This window comes from Salvelinus fontinalis, chromosome 7 (assembly GCF_029448725.1).
Source record: "Salvelinus fontinalis isolate EN_2023a chromosome 7, ASM2944872v1, whole genome shotgun sequence".
Taxonomy (NCBI): domain Eukaryota; kingdom Metazoa; phylum Chordata; class Actinopteri; order Salmoniformes; family Salmonidae; genus Salvelinus; species Salvelinus fontinalis.
The window spans coordinates 7,983,816-8,004,567 of NC_074671.1; the positions used below are offsets into that span (position 1 = coordinate 7,983,816).

General features: G+C 40.4%; 1 protein-coding gene across 1 annotated transcript in view; it reads right to left on the reverse strand.

Annotated features, from left to right (window-relative positions):
* Positions 1–20,752, reverse strand: part of LOC129858884 (collagen alpha-1(XI) chain-like) — a 269,909-nt gene that overhangs the window by 23,142 nt on the left and 226,015 nt on the right. Inside the window, 4 exon segments of the mRNA XM_055928121.1 lie at positions 8,671–8,724; positions 12,494–12,547; positions 12,786–12,839; positions 15,000–15,107. Coding sequence (XP_055784096.1) covers positions 8,671–8,724; positions 12,494–12,547; positions 12,786–12,839; positions 15,000–15,107 — 270 coding nt within the window.

Consider the following 20,752-nt stretch of genomic DNA (forward strand, 5'->3'; position numbering starts at 1 on the left):
AGTCCCCATGTAGAGATGACAGCAGGGCTGTGTGTTTTGACTGAGTTCCCATGTAGAGATGACAGCAGGGCTGTGTGTTTTGACTGAGTTCCTATGTAGAGATGACAGCAGGGCTGTGTGTTTTGACTGAGTCCCCATGTAGAGATGACAGCAGGGCTGTGTGTTTTGACTGAGTTCCTATGTAGAGATGACAGCAGGGCTGTGTGTTTTGACTGAGTTCCTATGTAGAGATGACAGCAGGGCTGTGTGTTTTGACTGAGTCCCCATGTAGAGATGACAGCAGGGCTGTGTGTTTTGACTGAGTCCCCATGTAGAGATGACAGCAGGGCTGTGTGTTTTGACTGAGTTCCTATGTAGAGATGACAGCAGGGCTGTGTGTTTTGACTGAGTCCCCATGTAGAGATGACAGCAGGGCTGTGTGTTTTGACTGAGTTCCTATGTAGAAATGACAGCAGGGCTGTGTGTTTTGACTGAGTTCCTATGTAGAGATGACAGCAGGGCTGTGTGTTTTGACTGAGTTCCCATGTAGAGATGACAGCAGGGCTGTGTGTTATAACTGATGTAGAGATGTGGCCAACGGGGCTGTGTGTTATAACTGATGTAGAGATGAGGTGAAACAGCGCTGTGTGTTATGACTGATGTAGAGATGTGGCCAACGGGGCTGTGTGTTATGACTGATGTAGAGATGTGGCCAACGGGGCTGTGTGTTATGACTGATGTAGAGATGTGGCCAACGGGGCTGTGTGTTATGACTGATGTAGAGATGTGGCCAACGGGGCTGTGTGTTATGACTGATGTAGAGATGTGGCCAACGGGGCTGTGTGTTATGACTGATGTAGAGATGTGGCCAACGGGGCTGTGTGTTATGACTGATGTAGAGATGTGGCCAACAGAGCTGTGTGTTATGACTGATGTAGAGATGTGGCCAACAGAGCTGTGTGTTATAACTGATGTAGAGATGTGGCCAACAGAGCTGTGTGTTATGACTGATGTAGAGATGTGGCCAACAGAGCTGTGTGTTATGACTGATGTAGAGATGTGGCCAACGGGGCTGTGTGTTATAACTGATGTAGAGATGTGGCCAACAGAGCTGTGTGTTATGACTGATGTAGAGATGTGGCCAACAGAGCTGTGTGTTATGACTGATGTAGAGATGTGGCCAACAGAGCTGTGTGTTATAACTGATGTAGAGATGTGGCCAACGGGGCTGCATCGGGTTTGTTTCTCTGCTTTCACCGTCACTTGATGAGTTGTGAGCGATAGGCCAACTTGATGCTATTTCTGTTAACACCAAACTGCCGACTACCTACTGTAGTTGTCCAACTCTTCCAACCATATGAAATAGTATTGGGAATATTTGTGATCTGTTTGTTGTCTTGTCTTGGGGTAGTATAAATACAACAGCAGTCTAAAAAAAAACAAATGAACTACTCTAAACTGTAAATGGTATGTCTTTCCAGATAAATATCTATATTGAGACAAAAACCAAACCTTTAAGATAAAAACAAATAAGATTCAAATGAGTAAAGAACGTCTCTGGTGCTAAATGGATTGAGACAGTGTCTGAAGGAGCTGGAGAGAGATTTCAGCTTCATTTCAAATTGCTGTAAGTAAACTGCTGAGGAAGCAAAAACATCCCCCTGATTACTGATTCAGGGGAGCAGAATACCTGGGAGTTGCAGAAATCGTTCTAGTTAAACATTTTTTTTGGGGGGGGAAGCAGATAAAATAACTATGATGATGAAATAGCCGTTTTCCTAAAATAATCCCTTGGCCATTAGAAGCTGCATGTTGATATGATGCTAAATACTCTGAATATAAATTCCGTCGAGCACATTGCAAAAACAATTGGCGGTTTTGGTGTCTGCTGTAAATTGCAGCTATTTTAAGCTATTGGCCTGTGTCATAAAGCTGTTGCAGAAGATAGCGCATTCTTTGAGAAATGTGGGACAATAATTGCCACTTTTCTTTTAAAGAAAGAATTTAACATCCATCAAAAAGGAAGTTCATGCACTATTTGGGATTCACTAATGTCAGGTGCTTTCAACTAATATTAGCGTACCATGAATGATGTTACACATTCCCAGGGAATGTCAAAGGGAATTTACAGTGCCTTCGGAAAGTTTGGAGACCCTTGACTTTTCCCACATGTTGTTACGTTACATCCTCATTCCAAAATGTATTTAAAACAATAAATAATCATCAATCTACACACAATACCCAATAATGACAAAGCAGTACTTTACTCAGTACTTTGTCGAAGCACCTTTGGCAGTGATTAAGATCCGTGAGTCTTCTTGGGTATGACGCTACAAGCTTGGCACACCTGTATTTGGGGAGTTTCTCCCATTCTTCTCTGCAGATCCTCTCAAGCTCTGTCAGGTTGGATGGGGAGCGTCGCTGCACAGCTATTTTCAGGTCTCTCCAGAGATGTTCAATCGGGTTAAAGTCCGGGCTCTGGCTCAGCCACTCAAGGACAATCAGAGACTTGTCCTGAAGCCATTCCTGCATTGTCTTGGCTGTGTGCTTAGGGTCGTGGTCCTGTAGCAAGGTGAACCTTCGCCCCAGTCTGAGGTCTTGAGCACTCTGGAGCAGGTTTTCATCAAGGATCTCTGTACTTTTCTCCGTTCATCTTTCCCTCGATCCTGAGTAGTCTCCCAGTCCCTGCAGCTGAAAAACATCCCCACAGCATGATGCTGCCACCACCATGTTGCACTGTAGGAATGGTGCCAGGTTTCCTCCAGACGTGACGCATGGCATTCATGCCAAAGAATTCAATCTTGGTTTCATCATACCAGAAAATCTTGTTTCTCATGGTCTGAGAGTCTTTAAGTGGCTTTTGGCAAACTCCCAGCAGGCTGTCATGTGCCTTTTACTGAGGAGTGGCTTCCGTCTGGCCACTCTACCATAAATGCCTGATTGGTGGAGTTCTACAGAGATGGTTGGCCTTCTGGAAGGTTCTCCTATCTCCACAGAGGAACTCTAAAGCTCTGTCAGAGTGGCCATCGAGTTCTTGGTCACCTCCCTGACTAAGGCCCTTCTCCCACTGATTGCTCAGTTTGGCCGGGCAGCCAGCTCTAGGAAGCGTCTTGGTGGTTCCTAACTTCTTCCATTTAAGAATGATGGAGGCCACTGTGTTCTTGGGGACCTTCAATGCTGCAGAAATGACATGCACTTTTTTGCTCTGACATGCACTGTCAACTGTGGGACCTTATACAGACAGGTGTGTGCCTTTCCAAATCATGTCCAATCAATTGAATGTACCACAGGTGGACTCCAATCAAGTTGTAGAAACATCTCAAGGATGATCAATGGAAACAGGATGCACCTGAGCTCAACTTCGAGTCTCATAGCAAAGGCTCTGAATACCTATGTGAATAAGTATTTTTGTTTTCTACTTTTAATACATTTGCAAAAATGTCTAACAACCTGTTTTAACTTTGTCATTATGGGGTATTGTGTGTAGATTGCTGAGGATTTTATTTATTTTAATACATTTTAGATTAAGTCTGTAACGTAACAAAATGCGGAGAAGGTCAAGGGGTCTGAATTCTTTCCGAATGCACTGTACATGGTAGCAACTTTATACAGTGAAGTCAGACAGGATGTTCCTCTTTGGAAAAGGGTCATCATCATAACAAAAAAATATTTAAATGCAAGCTACATCGCTATCTTTGCCTCAGAGACCAAAATGTCAGGAAAGTCAATTTTTACCGGTGAACTGAGTTGGTGACGGCTGACCTATCTCCGTAATGACATGTCACTACACAACAACCATCCAATCTAATGTTACCCCAAGACATCTGAGTAATGACATGTCACTACACAACAACCATCCAATCTAATGTTACCCCAAGACATCTGAGTAATGACATCTCACTACACTACAACCATCCAATCTAATGTTACCCCAAGACATCTGAGTAATGACATCTCACTACACTACAACCATCCAATCTAATGTTACCCCAAGACATCTGAGTAATGACATCTCACTACACAACAACCATCCAATCTAATGTTACCCCAAGACATCTGAGTAATGACATCTCACTACACAACAACCATCCAATCTAATGTTACCCCAAGACATCTGAGTAATGACATCTCACTACACAACAACCATCCAATCTAATGTTACCCCAAGACATCTGAGTAATGACATCTCACTACACAACAACCATCCAATCTAATGTTACCCCAAGACATCTGAGTAATGACATCTCACTACACTACAACCATCCAATCTAATGTTACCCCAAGACATCTGAGTAATGACATGTCACTACACAACAACCATCCAATCTAATGTTACCCCAAGACATCTGAGTAATGACATGTCACTACACAACAACCATCCAATCTAATGTTACCCCAAGACATCTGAGTAATGACATCTCACTACACTACAACCATACAATCGGCAGGTAGCCTAGTGGTTAGAGCGTTGGGCCAGTAACCGAAAGGTTCGTGTCTCGAATCCCTGAGCTGACAGTATAAAAATCTGCCGTTCTGGCCCTGAGCAAGGCAGTTAACCCAGTGTTCCCCAGGCACTGTAAGACGTGGATGTCGATTAAGGCAGCCCCCTTGCACCTCTCTGATTCAGAGGGGTTGGGTGAAATACAGAAGACACATTTCAGTTGAAGGCATTCAGTTGTAGATTCCTGTAGACAGGTCCCGAGGAGGGACAGATAGGGGTCTATGTCCTGAAAATACCCACATCATACCCCTCCCTTTCTGTTCTTCTAGCGTTATTCCATGGCTGTCAGTCAAAGTAGCCCAGATCAACAGTGTGTCAGGGGAGATTTCTCTCTCTCTCTAGACAGTAAATTCGTTTTGGTCATGGTGCTTTTCCCTCCTATTTTCCTCACAGACAAAAGTAAACAGAAGCTACAGTATTTCACAAAGCGTGCCATGACTATGAAATTGATATACCATATATACAAAAGTATGTGGACACCACTTCAAATGAGTGGATTTGGCTATTTCAGGGCTACTTCAGCTACACCCGTTGCAGACAGGAGTCTAAAATCTAGCACACAGCCGTGCAATCTCCATAGTAACATTGGCAGTAGAATGGCCTTATTGAAGAGCTCATTGACTTTCAACGTGGCACCGTCACAGGATGCCACATTTCCAACAAAGTCAGTTAGTCAAATTTCTGACCACTGTAAGTGCTGTTATTGTGAAGTGGAAACGTCTAGGAGCAACAACGGCTCAGCTGAGGAGTGGTAGGCCACACGAGCTCACAGAACGGGACCGGTGAATGCTGAAGCACGAAGTGCGCCTGTCCTCAGTGTCAACACTCACTACCAAATTCGAAAATGCCTCTGGAAGCAGCATCAGCACAATAACTGTTTGTCTGGAGCTTCACAAGTTTCCATGGCTGAGCAGCCACACACAAGCGTAAGATTAATATATGCAATGCCAAGCATCGGCTAGAGTGGTGTAAAAGTTGCCGCCATTGGACTCTAGAGCAATGGAAACGCGTTCTCCGGAGAGATGAATCACGCTTCACCATCTGGCAGTCCAACAGATGAATCAGGATTTTTCGGATGCGAGGAGAACGCTACCTGCCCCAATACATAGTGGCAACTGTAAGGTTTGGTGGAGGAGGAATAATGGTCTGGGGCTGTTTTACATGGTTTGAACTAGGCACCTTGACATTCTAGGCGATTCTGTGCTTACAACTTTGTGGCAACAGTTTGGGGAAGGCCCTTTCCTGTTTTAGCATGACAATGCACCTGTGCACAAAGCGAAGTCCATACAGAAATGGATTGTCGAGATCGGTGTGGAAGAACTTGAGTGGTCTGACCTCAACCCCATCGAATGCTTTTGGGATGAATTGGAACGACGACTGCGAGCCAGGCCTAATCGCCCAACATCCATGCCCAGCCTCACTAATACTCTTGTGGCTGAATGGAAGCAAGTCCTCGCAGGAATGTTCCAACATCTAGTGGAAAGCCTTCCCAGAAGAGTGGAGGCTGTTAAAGCAGCAAAGGGGGGAACACCTCCATATTAATGCCCATGATATTGGAATGAGATTTTCAATGAGGTTTTAAGATATCTTTATTTTCCATGTAGAGACGGCTCAGTGAGTTTTGAGATATCTTTAATTTCCATGTAGAGACAGCTCAGTGGGTTTGAGATATCTTTAATTTCCATGTAGAGACGGCTCAGTGGGTTTTGAGATATCTTTAATTTCCATGTAGAGACAGCTCAGTGGGTTTGAGATATCTTTAATTTCCATGTAGAGACAGCTCAGTGGGTTTGAGATATCTTTAATATCCATGTAGAGACAGCTCAGTGGGTTTTGAGATATCTTTAATTTCCATGTAGAGACAGCTCAGTGGGTTTGAGATATCTTTAATTTCCATGTAGAGACAGCTCAGTGGGTTTTGAGATATCTTTAATTTCCATGTAGAGACGGCTCAGTGAGTTTTGAGATATCTTTAATTTCCATGTAGAGACGGCTCAGTGGGTTTTGAGATATCTTTAATTTCCATGTAGAGACGGCTCAGTGGGTTTTGAGATATCTTTAATTTCCATGTAGAGACGGCTCAGTGAGTTTTGAGATATCTTTAATTTCCATGTAGAGACAGCTCAGTGGGTTTGAGATATCTTTAATTTCAATGTAGAGACGGCTCAGTGGGTTTGAGATATCTTTAATTTCCATGTAGAGACGGCTCAGTGAGTTTTGAGATATCTTTAATTTCCATGTAGAGACGGCTCAGTGGCGCTGCAAATCCCAAATAGCTTTTCCTCGCCCACTTTTGATAATAATGAATCATTCAGACTTCTCCGGGTCGGGGGGGGGCGGGGGGGGGGGGGGGTTGTTGTATAGTTTGGACTGTCACGTTCTGACCTTAGTTCCTTTGTTATGTCTCTATTTTAGTTTGGTCAGGGCGTGAGTTGGGGTGGGCATTCTATGTTGTTTTTCTATGTTTTGTTCTGTATGTTATATTTCTATGTGTTTGGCCTCGTATGGTTCTCAATCAGAGGCAGGTGTCAGTCGTTGTCTCTGATTGGGAGCCATATTTAGGTAGCCTGTTTTCTATTGTGTTTTGTGGGTGGTTATTTTCCATTTCAGTGTTTGCACCATACGGGACTGTGTCGGTTTTCATTTATTCTCTTGTTCCTTTTGTATTCATTCTCGATTAAACGATATTATGGATACGTACCACGCTGCATTGTGGTCCTCCTCTCCTTCCACCAACGAAAACCGTTACATGGATGGATTGTTTAGAGTAAAGAATTCTCACCTGATGACTCTGGGTTTAATCAACAATGACTGGGTGCATTTCTATGTCTAGTTTAAAAACAAGATGAATGCAATACATGGAACTGTGTGTCAGTAGGTGTTGGATATGGGACAATGGGACAATCTAGGCCAAAACGGGATCAATGAGTTACCATTAAATCAAATCCAAAATGTATTAGTCACATGCGCCGAATACAACAGGCCTTAAAGGAAGATGCTTACTTACAAGCCCCTGACCAACAATGCAGTTTAAAAAAATATATGAATAAGAGATAAAAGTAAGAAGTAATTAAAGAGCTGCGGTAAAATAACAATAGCGAGACTATATATAGGGGGGTACCGGTACAGAGTCAATGTGGAGACTATATACAGGGGGGTACCGGTACAGAGTCAATGTGGAGACTATATACAGGGGGGTACCGGTACAGAGTCAATGTGGAGACTATATACAGGGGGGTACCGGTACAGAGTCAATGTGGAGACTATATACAGGGGGGTACCGGTACAGAGTCAATGTGGAGACTATATACAGGGGGGTACCGGTACAGAGTCAATGTGGAGACTATATACAGGGGGGTACCGGTACAGAGTCAATATGGAGACTATATACAGGGGGTAACGGTACAGAGTCAATGTGGAGACTATATACAGGGGGTACCGGTACAGAGTCAATGTGGAGGCTATATACAGGGGGGTACCGGTACAGAGTCAATGTGGAGACTGTATACAGGGGGGTACCGGTACAGAGTCAATGTGGAGACTATATACAGGGGGGTACCGGTACAGAGTCAATGTGGAGACTATATACAGGGGGGTACCGGTACAGAGTCAATGTGGAGACTATATACAGGGGGTAACGGTACAGAGTCAATGTGGAGACTATATACAGGGGGGTACCGGTACAGAGTCAATGTGGAGGCTATATACAGGGGGGTACCGGTACAGAGTCAATGTGGAGACTGTATACAGGGGGTTACCGGTACAGAGTCAATGTGGAGACTATATACAGGGGGGTACCGGTACAGAGTCAATGTGGAGACTATATACAGGGGGGTACCGGTACAGAGTCAATGTGGAGACTATATACAGGGGGGTACCGGTACAGAGTCAATGTGGAGACTATATACAGGGGGGTACCGGTACAGAGTCAACGTGCGGAGGCATCGGTTAGTCGAGGTAATATGTACATGTAGGTAGAGTTATTAAAGTCACTATGCATAGATGATAACAACAGAGAGTAGCAGCGGTGTAAAAAGGGGGGGGGGGGGACAATGCAAATAGTAAAAACACACAATATATCGTACTATATTGTTCAATATTTTATCTGATATGAGTCAAAGTGATATTGACGTCTGTGGTGTGTTGGTTGTGATGATGATGGACATGATGATGAAGATGCTGAGACTTACTCTCTTGCCGGGGGGACCAGGGGGACCAGATTCACCAGATGGACCAGGGGGACCCTAGAGGACAGAAGACATACAAAATAGAAGAAGAGACGAGGAACAAGAGTTTACGAGTCTTTGCAAAAAAAATAGAACACAGTCTGTTGTGAATAAAGGTAGAGTAACGTGATATAGAGGATTAGTATTTGAAATCTGCAATGGATTGTCCAATATCCTAACAAATAGAGGAATATGTGACTACATATTGACATTCGACAGGTATGAATTCCAAAAGGTTTAACTGATCTCTACGAGTTGGAGTTAGACACCGGAGTCTGAAATATCGTGTCGGTTTTCACAATCAGCTTCATCCAATTATCTCAAAGTTAATTAGATGCAATCACAGCACATTTCGGGTTTACTTAAACAAATATTTGAACAACACAAATGAGAAAGTGGAGAATACAACTCTGAGCAGATAGGAATTAACAGATTTATTCAACTGCGTAATTTGGTTTATAGTGGAACTCTCCATTGTTATTTCAGAGAATTAAAAATTATTTTAAAGTTGAACTTCACTGAAACATTACAAAACCTTATTTTACTTTACCTTCAAATGACACTTCAAAATACCTTACTCTGATACCTTACACAATACCATACTCTGATACCACACACTTTATATAATACTGAACACTTTACATAATTCCTTACTCTGATACCTTAGAGACTTTAAACGATACCTTACTCTGATAACTTACACTTTACACAATACCTTACTCAGATACCTTACACTTTACATAGCACTTTATCGTTTACAAAAAACCTTACGCTTTACAAAATACCTTACTCTGATACCTTGCACTTTACATAATACTTTACAATGTACATAATACCTTAACCTGATACCTTACACAATGCCTTAAACTTTACATAATACTTTACAATGTACATACTACCTTACTCTGATACCTTGCACTTTACATAATACTTTACAATGTACATACTACCTTACTCTGATACCTTACACACTGCCTTAAACTTTACATAATACTTTACAATGTACATACTACCTTACTCTGATACCTTGCACTTTACATAATACTTTACAATGTACATACTACCTTACTCTGATACCTTGCACTTCACATAATACATGACACGTTACTTAGTCATTTACTATGATACCTTACACTTTACATAATACATTACAATGTACATACTACCTTACTCTGATACCTTGCACTTTACATAATACTTTACAATGTACATACTACCTTACTCTGATACCTTGCACTTCACATAATACTTTACAATGTACATACTACCTTACTCTGATACCTTGCACTTCACATAATACATGACACGTTACTTAGTCATTTACTATGATACCTTACACTTTACATAATACATTACAATGTACATACTACCTTACTCTGATACCTTGCACTTTACATAATACTTTACAATGTACATACTACCTTACTCTGATACCATGCACTTCACATAATACATGACACGTTACTTAATCATTTACTATGATACCTTACACTTTACATAATACATTACACTTGAAATAATATCTTACAATGATATGTTGCACTTTACATAATACCTTAATTTGATACCTTACACTTTATATAACACTTTACTCTGATACCGTACACTTTAAATAATACATTACAATTCAAATAATACCTTACTAAGATACCTTACACAATATACAATACCTTACTCTGATCCTTTACACTTTGCATAATACCTTACACTTTACACAATACCTTGAACTTAACAAAATACTTTACACTTTACACAATAGCTTAAACTTTACAAAAGACCTTACACTTTACACAATACCTTAATCTGATACCTTAAATGTTACATACTACCTTACACAATACCTTACACTTTACATAATACATTACATATTACTCTACACTTTATACAAAACCTTACTCTGATACTTTGCACTTTGCATACAACTTTACACTTTACAAAATACCTTACTCTGATACCTTACACTTTACATAATACTTTACAATGTACATAATACCTTACTCTGATACCTTACACTTTACATACTACTTTACAATGTACATACTACCTTACTCTGATACCATACACTTTACATAATACATGACATGTTTCTTAATAATTTACTATGATACCTTGCACACTACATACTACCTTACTCTGATACCATACACTTTACATAATACATGACATGTTTCTTAATCATTTACTATGATACCTTGCACTCTACATAATACCTTACTCTGATACCTTACACTTTACATAATACCTTACACTTCAAATAATACCTTACTCTGATTCCTTACACTTTTAATTAAACATTACACTTTACACAATAGCTTACTCTGATACCTTACACTTCACACAATACTTTACTATAATACTTTACATAATACCTTACACTTTACATACTACATTACACTTGAAATAATACCTTGTTCTGATGTCTTACACTTTACATAATACTTTACCATGATACCTTACACTTCACACAATACTTTACTATAATACTTTACATAATACCTTACACTTTACATACTACATTACACTTGAAATAATACCTAACTCTCATACCTTTCACATTACACAATACCTTACACTCTACATAATACCGTACTCTGATAGCTTACCCTTTAAATAATATCTTATACTTTAAATAATACCTTACAGTTTATATAAAACCTTACTTTGATACCTTACATATTACATAATACATTACTCTGAGGCAAACACACACACAAACATGAACTCATTCCTATTGCTAAGAGTAAAAACAATTTTCTTCTATTTCCCAGCACTTGTAAATGTATTTACATTCGTAAAAGTGAATACATATTGTTATTCACACACCCGAACAAAGGCTTCAATAATCAGATTTGCTGTTCATATTTCGAAACAAATTTTAAGAAATCTGTACATACTGTACTTGTCACGTTCGTTATAAGGATCGGACCAAGGCGCAGCGTGGTATGCGTACATTCTTATTTATTTAAAGAACGAACACTGAACAAACTAACAAAATAACAAAACGAAACGTGAAGCTAATATGGCTAGTGCAGACAGACAACTAAACATAGACAAGATCCCACAAACACCAAAGGAAAATGGCAACCTAAATATGATCCCCAATCAGAGACAACGATAAACAGCTGCCTCTGATTGGGAACCATATCAGGCCACCATAGACATACAAATCACCTAGACCTACAAAAACCCTAGACATACCCTGACCTAACCAAAATATAAAGAAAACAGAGATATCTAAGGTCAGGGCGTGACAGTACTCATATACCAGATCTGAAGAAGTACATTGTATGACTCAATGTTTATTTATTTTATTTATTTATCCGTTATTTTACCAGGTAAGTTGACTGAGAACTGAGAAATGAGAACGTTCTCATTTGCAGCAACGACCTGGGGAATAGTTACAGGGGAGAGGAGGGGGATGAATGAGCCAATTGTAAACTGAGGATTATTAGGTGACCGTGATGGTTGAGGGCCAGATTGGGAATTTAGCCAGGACACCGGGGTTAACACCCCTACTCTTACGATAAGTGTTCTCTATTGCAGGTACTTATTCACAAATGCAAGCTTATGATAATGTATTACAGGCAAAGCTCACATGGGGTTGTATCGGTTATGTTGAATAGGATAGGCTAGGCTGTTCATATATAGATGATTAGGACAGACTAATGGCAAATGGTGATGGTAATGCTCTCATACAGTCGCTCACTCTACCGTGCTGCAAATTGGATTTAAGAGCTGTGTAAAATTTTTGATTTTGTGTTAATATATTTATGACATATGGACTTACAGGTTGACCAGATTCACCATCCTCTCCTTTTTCTCCTGCAGAGCCATCAGTTCCCTAGAGAGAGAAGAAACACACATATACATGTGAGATGGGTCACCGCAATCTGATTAAATTACAAATGACCATTCCTGGTCGCAGTGGGAGTCGCTTGACCAATACAGTACACATTATACGCATGTAACGGCATTACAGTCTGACTGACAGTGACGGCATCTAATAATACTGGTATCTTTACAGCTGAATTAGTTGAATAATAATACATTAAGGCATGAATCAAAGATGTGATGCTTACAGCAACACCGGCTTCACCAGGTGGACCAGGGTCTCCAGGGAAACCAACCGGCCCCTGGAAGGTAAAGGAGAGACAGGAGAAAAAAACATCAACAGTGTATAATATATTTTATACTATTACACAATATTACAATATTCAACCTAAGTGGCCAAGGAACAATATCTTGTTTGTTCCTAATGATTGTTGTAAATTTGATGATGAGAGGTTTATCCCCCCCCCCCCCCCCCAACCATATCAACTGTCAATGGCACTTTGTGTAAAACTTGGCTCCTACATTCTACAAACAGTAATGTCAGCAAAGCACTCGCCACAGTTCACTACTCCATTGAAAAAAGACAACGTGTCTTACCTGTTGGGGATGGGGGCGCTGTTTAGACTATAATTAATCATTTTTGAAACGGCTTCCCACAAAATCCTTGATCGTACAATATGCATATTATTATTATTATTGGATAGAAAACAGTCTATAGTTTCTATAGGAGTTGAAATTTTGTCTCTAAGTGGAACAGAGCCCATTCTACAGCAATTTCCCTGACATGGATTCAGATTTCAGAAATGTTGGCCACTGTTCTGAAGTCAGTTAAAAGGGCACTGATATTGCTATGACTATACGGACACTTCTTACGTCTTCCCCTGGATGCCTTTACGTGATGACGATTCCAATGGGGTCGATTGCGCGTTCACAGGCCCTATAAATCAAAAAACCCTGTAGCTAGCAAGTCTTTTATTGGTGCGTCACGCGCGTGGAGGACACCGACCCTCTCCTGTTCCAAGCGTTAGTTTAGCCTGTTATATTTCTCCGGTCATCTTTTCACTCGTTATAGGAGTTAAAAACATCATAAGGTAGTTAATTTAAAGCGTTTTATAGCAATTTATATCCGTTTAGTGCGATTTTGGGACATTTATTTTTGAAACGATGTGAATAGTTGGGCACGCTTTTCAGTTCATCCCGAACGCAGTTGGCATTTCCACATGGCAAGAGGACAGCTTTCCACCAAAAGACGTTTACTCCCAAGAAAGGATCCTTTGCCCAAGATACTGATGGAAGAACAGCTCAAGGTAGGACATTTTTATTATGATAAATCGTGTTTCTGTCGAAACATTTTAGTGGCTTAGGACGCCATGTTTTTTGACGTAGCTTCGCTTGGCGCAAACTGTATTGAAAAGTAAGGATAAATTAAAAAATGTAATAACGCAATTGTATTAAGAATTAAATTGTCTATCAATCCCTGTCCACCCTATATTTTTTAGTCACGATTATGATTATTTATGTATAAGAGTAGATCACTGTCTAAGTGGCGCAAGGACATTTTCTGACCAGCTTGTCTACATTTCACATTGTCTAACCATGATTTTGGTGGCTAAATATAAACATTTGCGATCAAACTCTATATGGATTGTGTAATATGATGTTACAGGAGTGTCATCGGAAGAATTCTGAGAAGGTTAGTGAAAAAATTAATATCTTTTGGCGATGTTGACTTTTATCGCTCACTTTGGCTAGAATCAATGCTGGGCTGCTATGTGCTATGCTAATATAACGATTTATTGTGTTTTCGCTGTAAGACACTTAGAAAATCTGAAATATTGTCTGTATTCACAGGATCTGTGTCTTTCGATTCGTGTATGCTGTGTATTTTTACGAAATGTTTGATGATTAGTAAGTAGGTAAACACGTTGCTCTAAGTAGTTTTTCTATTCCATTTGTGACGGTGGGTGCAATTGTAACCTATGCCATCTACCTGAAATATGCACTTTTTTCTAACAAAACCTATCCCATACCATAAATATGTTATCAGACTGTCATCTAATGAGTTTTTTTGTTGGTTAGGGGCTATAGATATCTTAGTTTAGCCGAATTGGTGATGGCTACTGGTGTTGGTGGACAAATAAAAGATGGTGGATTATGCTAATGTGTTTTTAGGTAATAGATGTACATCTTTACATATTGTGTCTTCCCTGTAAAACATTTTAAAAATCGGACATGTTGACTGGATTCACAAGATCTGTGTCTTTCATTAGCTGTATTGGACTTTAATGTGTGAAAGTTAAATATTTTAAAAAAATATTTTTTTTGAATTTCGCGGCACTGGTTTTTCAGTGGGGGGGGGGGGTGTGCCGCTAGCGCCACGCTGATCCTAGACAGGTTAAAAACATGTACGTGGTTCTATCACTGAGAGCTGATGTCTTATGGGAGTAGAGTGTGACTCTTACAGGATTTCCCTTGGGTCCATCGTCTCCAGGGGGTCCTTTGGCGCCTGCGGGTCCGTCGTCTCCAGGGGGTCCTGCCTCTCCTTTGTCTCCTCTCTCGCCTTCAGGTCCCTGTAGAGAACAATAGATGGCATCAATATTCCTTTAGGTCCCTGTAGAGAACAATAGATGGCATCAATATTCCTCCAGGTCCCTGTAGAGAACAATAGATGGCATCAATATTCCTTCAGGTCCCTGTAGAGAACAATAGATGGCATCAATATTCCTTCAGGTCCCTGTAGAGAACAATAGATGGCATCAATATTCCTTCAGGTCCCTGTATAGAACAATAGATGGCATCAATATTCCTTCAGGTCCCTGTAGAGAACAATAGATGGCATCAATATTCCTTTAGGTCCCTGTAGAGAACAATAGATGGCATCAATATTCCTTTAGGTCCCTGTAGAGAACAATAGATGGCATCAATATTCCTTCAGGTCCCTGTAGAGAACAATAGATGGCATCAATATTCCTTCAGGTCCCTGTAGAGAACAATAGATGGCATCAATATTCCTTTAGGTCCCTGTAGAGAACAATAGATAGCATCAATATTCCTTTAGGTCCCTGTAGAGAACAATAGATGGCCTCAATATTCCTTTAGGTCCCTGTAGAGAACAATAGATGGCATCAATATTCCTTTAGGTCCCTGTAGAGAACAATAGATGGCATCAATATTCCTCCAGGTCCCTGTAGAGAACAATAGATGGCATCAATATTCCTTCAGGTCCCTGTAGAGAACAATAGATGGCATCAATATTCCTTTAGGTCCCTGTAGAGAACAATAGATAGCATCAATATTCCTTTAGGTCCCTGTAGAGAACAATAGATGGCATCCACATTCCTTTAGGTCCCTGTAGAGAACAATAGATGGCATCAATATTCCTTCAGGTCCCTGTAGAGAACAATAGATGGCATCAATATTCCTTTAGGTCCCTGTAGAGAACAATAGATAGCATCAATATTCCTTTAGGTCCCTGTAGAGAACAATAGATGGCCTCAATATTCCTTTAGGTCCCTGTAGAGAACAATAGATGGCATCAATATTCCTTTAGGTCCCTGTAGAGAACAATAGATGGCATCAATATTCCTCCAGGTCCCTGTAGAGAACAATAGATGGCATCAATATTCCTTCAGGTCCCTGTAGAGAACAATAGATGGCATCAATATTCCTTTAGGTCCCTGTAGAGAACAATAGATAGCATCAATATTCCTTTAGGTCCCTGTAGAGAACAATAGATGGCATCCACATTCCTTTAGGTCCCTGTAGAGAACAATAGATGGCATCAATATTCCTTTAGGTCCCTGTAGAGAACAATAGATGGCATCAATATTCCTTCAGGTCCCTGTAGAGAACAATAGATGGCATCAATATTCCTTCAGGTCCCTGTAGAGAACAATAGATGGCATCAATATTCCTTTAGGTCCCTGTAGAGAACAATAGATGGCATCAATATTCCTTCAGGTCCCTGTAGAGAACAATAGATGGCATCAATATTCCTTCAGGTCCCTGTAGAGAACAATAGATGGCATCAATATTCCACTCTGCCACGTCAAACAGCCAGAAGTCACAGGGTTCTTCTCGCAGGTTGTACTTACCGATGTGGAATCATTGCGAACCATTGGTCGGGATTTTTTTTTACCTTGAACAACACAGCAGCTTTTTGGCGTGTTTGGCTATTTTTGTACAACAACAAAATGTACAATGAAGTTGGCTCTTTTACAAGAATGTTTGTTTCCCCCAATTTGTTGGCGTGGTTCAGGGGAATTCATTCTTATGACGTGAGTATCGACTCGGAGTATGATAATATTCAGGAATGATTTTAGTCATGGTTCTGGAATGTACTGAAGATTCCATTGGTACTGACCTGCCTCGGTTTCACAATTTTAACCATGTTAAAAGGTACTGAGCTGCTTCAGTTAAACAGTCATACTCATGTTAAAAGGTACTGAGCTGCCTGAACTACACAGTTATAACCATGTTAAAAGGTACTGAGCTGCCTGAACAATAGTTATAACCATGTTAAAAGGTACTGAGCTGCCTGAACTACACAGTTATAACCATGTTAAAGGGGACTGAGCTGCATGAACTACACAGTTATAACCACTTTAAAAGGTACTGAGCTGCCTGAACTACACAGTTATAACCATGTTAAAATGTACTCAGCTGCCTGAACTACACAGTTATAACCATGTTAAAAGGTACTGAGCTGCCTGAACTACACAGTTATAACCATGTTAAAAGGGACTGAGCTGCATGAACTACACAGTTATAACCATGTTAAAAGGTACTGAGCTGCCTGAACTACACAGTTATAACCATGTTAAAAGGTACTGAGCTGCCTGAACTACACAGTTATAACCATGTTAAAAGGTACTGAGCTGCCTGAACAACAGTTATAACCATGTTAAAAGGTACTGAGCTGCCTGAACTACACAGTTATAACCATGTTAAAAGGTACTGAGCTGCCTGAACTACACAGTTATAACCATGTTAAAGGGGACTGAGCTGCATGAACTACACAGTTATAACCACTTTAAGAGGTACTGAGCTGCCTGAACTACACAGTTATAACATGTTAAAATGTACTGAGCTGCCTGAACTACACAGTTATAACCATGTTAAAAGGTACTGAGCTGCCTGAACTACACAGTTATAACCATGTTAAAAGGGACTGAGCTGCATGAACTACACAGTTATAACCACTTTAAAAGGTACTGAGCTGCCTGAACTACACAGTTATAACCATGTTAAAATGTACTGAGCTGCCTGAACTACACAGTTATAACCATGTTAAAAGGTACTGAGCTGCCTGAACAACAGTTATAACCATGTTAAAAGGTACTGAGCTGCCTGAACTACACAGTTATAACCATGTTAAAAGGTACTGAGCTGCCTGAACTACACAGTTATAACCATGTTAAAAGGGACTGAGCTGCATGAACTACACAGTTATAACCACTTTAAAAGGTACTGAGCTGCCTGAACTACACAGTTATAACCATGTTAAAATGTACTGAGCTGCCTGAACTACACAGTTATAACCATGTTAAAAGGTACTGAGCTGCCTGAACAACAGTTATAACCATGTTAAAAGGTACTGAGCTGCCTGAACTACACAGTTATAACCATGTTAAAATGTACTGAGCTGCCTGAACTACACAGTTATAACCATGTTAAAAGGGACTGAGCTGCATGAACTACACAGTTATAACCATGTTAAAAGGTACTGAGCTGCCTGAACTACACAGTTATAACCATGTTAAAATGTACTGAGCTGCCTGAACAACAGTTATAACCATGTTAAAAGGTACTGAGCTGCCTGAACTACACAGTTATAAACATGTTAAAAGGTACTGAGCTGCCTGAACAACACAGTTATAACCATGTTAAAAGGTACTGAGCTACCTGAACAACAGTTATAACCATGTTAAAAGGTACTGAGCTGCCTGAACAACAGTTATAACCATGTTAAAAGGTACTAAGCTGCCTGAACAACAGTTATAACCATGTTAAAAGGTACTAAGCTGCCTGAACAACAGTTATAACCATGTTAAAAGGTACTGAGCTGCCTGAACTACACAGTTATAACCATGTTAAAAGGGAATGAGCTGCCTGAACAACAGTTACAACCATGTTAAAAGGTACTGAGCTGCCTGAACAACAGTTATAACCATGTTAAAAGGTACTGAGCTGCCTGAATTACACAGTTATAACCATGTTAAAAGGGACTGAGCTGCCTGAACTACACAGTTATAACCATGTTAAAAGGTACTGAGCTGCCTGAACAACAGTTATAACCATGTTAAAAGGTACTGAGCTGCCTGAACAACAGTTATAACCATGTTAAAAGGTACTGATCTGCCTGAACTACACAGTTATAACCATGTTAAAAGGTACTGAGCTGCCTGAACTACACAGTTATAACCATGTTAAAAGGTACTGAGCTGCCTGAACAACACAGTTATAACCATGTTAAAATGTACTGAGCTGCCTGAACAACAGTTATAACCATGTTAAAAGGTACTGATCTACCTGAACTACACAGTTATAACCATGTTAAAAGGTACTGAGCTGCCTGAACAACAGTTATAACCATGTTAAAAGGTACTGAGCTGCCTGAACAACAGTTATAACCATGTTAAAAGGTACTGAGCTGCCTGAACAACAGTTATAACCATGTTAAAAGGGACTGAGCTGCCTGAACAACAGTTATAACCATGTTAAAAGGTACTGAGCTGCCTGAACAACAGTTATAACCATGTTAAAAGGTACTGAGCTGCCTGAACAACAGTTATAACCATGTTAAAAGGGACTGAGCTGCCTGAACAACAGTTATAACCATGTTAAAAGGTACTGAGCTGCCTGAACAACAGTTATAACCATGTTAAAAGGTACTGAGCTGCCTGAACTACACAGTTATAACCATGTTAAAAGGGACTGAGCTGCCTGAACTACACAGTTATAACCATGTTAAAAGGTACTGAGCTGCCTGAACAACAGTTATAACCATGTTAAAAGGTACTGAGCTGCCTGAACAACACAGTTATAACCATGTTAAAAGGGACTGAGCTGCCTGAACTACACAGTTATAAACATGTTAAAAGGTACTGAGCTGCCTGAACTACACAGTTATAACCATGTTAAAAGGTACTGAGCTGCCTGAACTACACAGTTATAACCATGTTAAAATGTACTGAGCTGCCTGAACTACACAGTTATAACCATGTTAAAAGGTACTGATCTGCATGAACTACACAGTTATAACCATGTTAAAAGGTACTGAGCTGCCTGAACTACACAGTTATAACCATGTTAAAATGTACTGAGCTGCCTGAACTACACAGTTATAACCATGTTAAAAGGTACTGAGCTGCCTGAACAACAGTTATAACCATGTTAAAAGGTACTGAGCTGCCTGAACTACACAGTTATAACCATGTTAAAAGGTACTGATCTGCCTGAATTACACAGTTATAACCATGTTAAAAGGTACTGATCTGCCTGAACTACACAGTTATAACCATGTTAAAATGTACTGAGCTGCCTGAACTACACAGTTATAACCATGTTAAAAGGTACTGAGCTGCCTGAACAACACAGTTATAACCATGTTAAAAGGTACTGATCTGCCTGAACTACAGTTATAACCATGTTAAAATGTACTGAGCTGCCTGAACTGCACAGTTAAAACCATGTTAAAATGTACTGAGCTGCCTGAACTACACAGTTATAACCATGTTAAAAGGTACTGAGCTGCCTGAACTACACAGTTATAACCATGTTAAAAGGTACTGATCTGCTTCAATTAAACAGAATCTTGACTAGAACCAAAAAAGTGGATCATATTACTCCAGCGCTAGCCTCTCTCCTGTTAAGGCTAGGGCTGATTTCAAGGTTTTACAGCTCACCTACAAAGCATTACATGGGCTTGCTCCTACCTCTCTCTCCGATTTGGTCCTGCTGTTCTTACCTACACATACGCTACGGTCACAAGACGCAGGCCTCCTTATTGTCCCTAGCATTTCTAAGCAAACAGCTGGAGGCAGGGCTTTCTCCTAAGGAGTTCCATTTTTATGGAATGGTCTGCCTACCCATGTGAGAGACGTAGGCTCGGTCTCGACCTTTAAGTCTTTATTGAAGACTCATCTCTTTAGTAGGTCCTATGATTGAGTGTAGTCTGGCCCAGGAGTGTGAAGGTGAACGGAATGGCACTGGA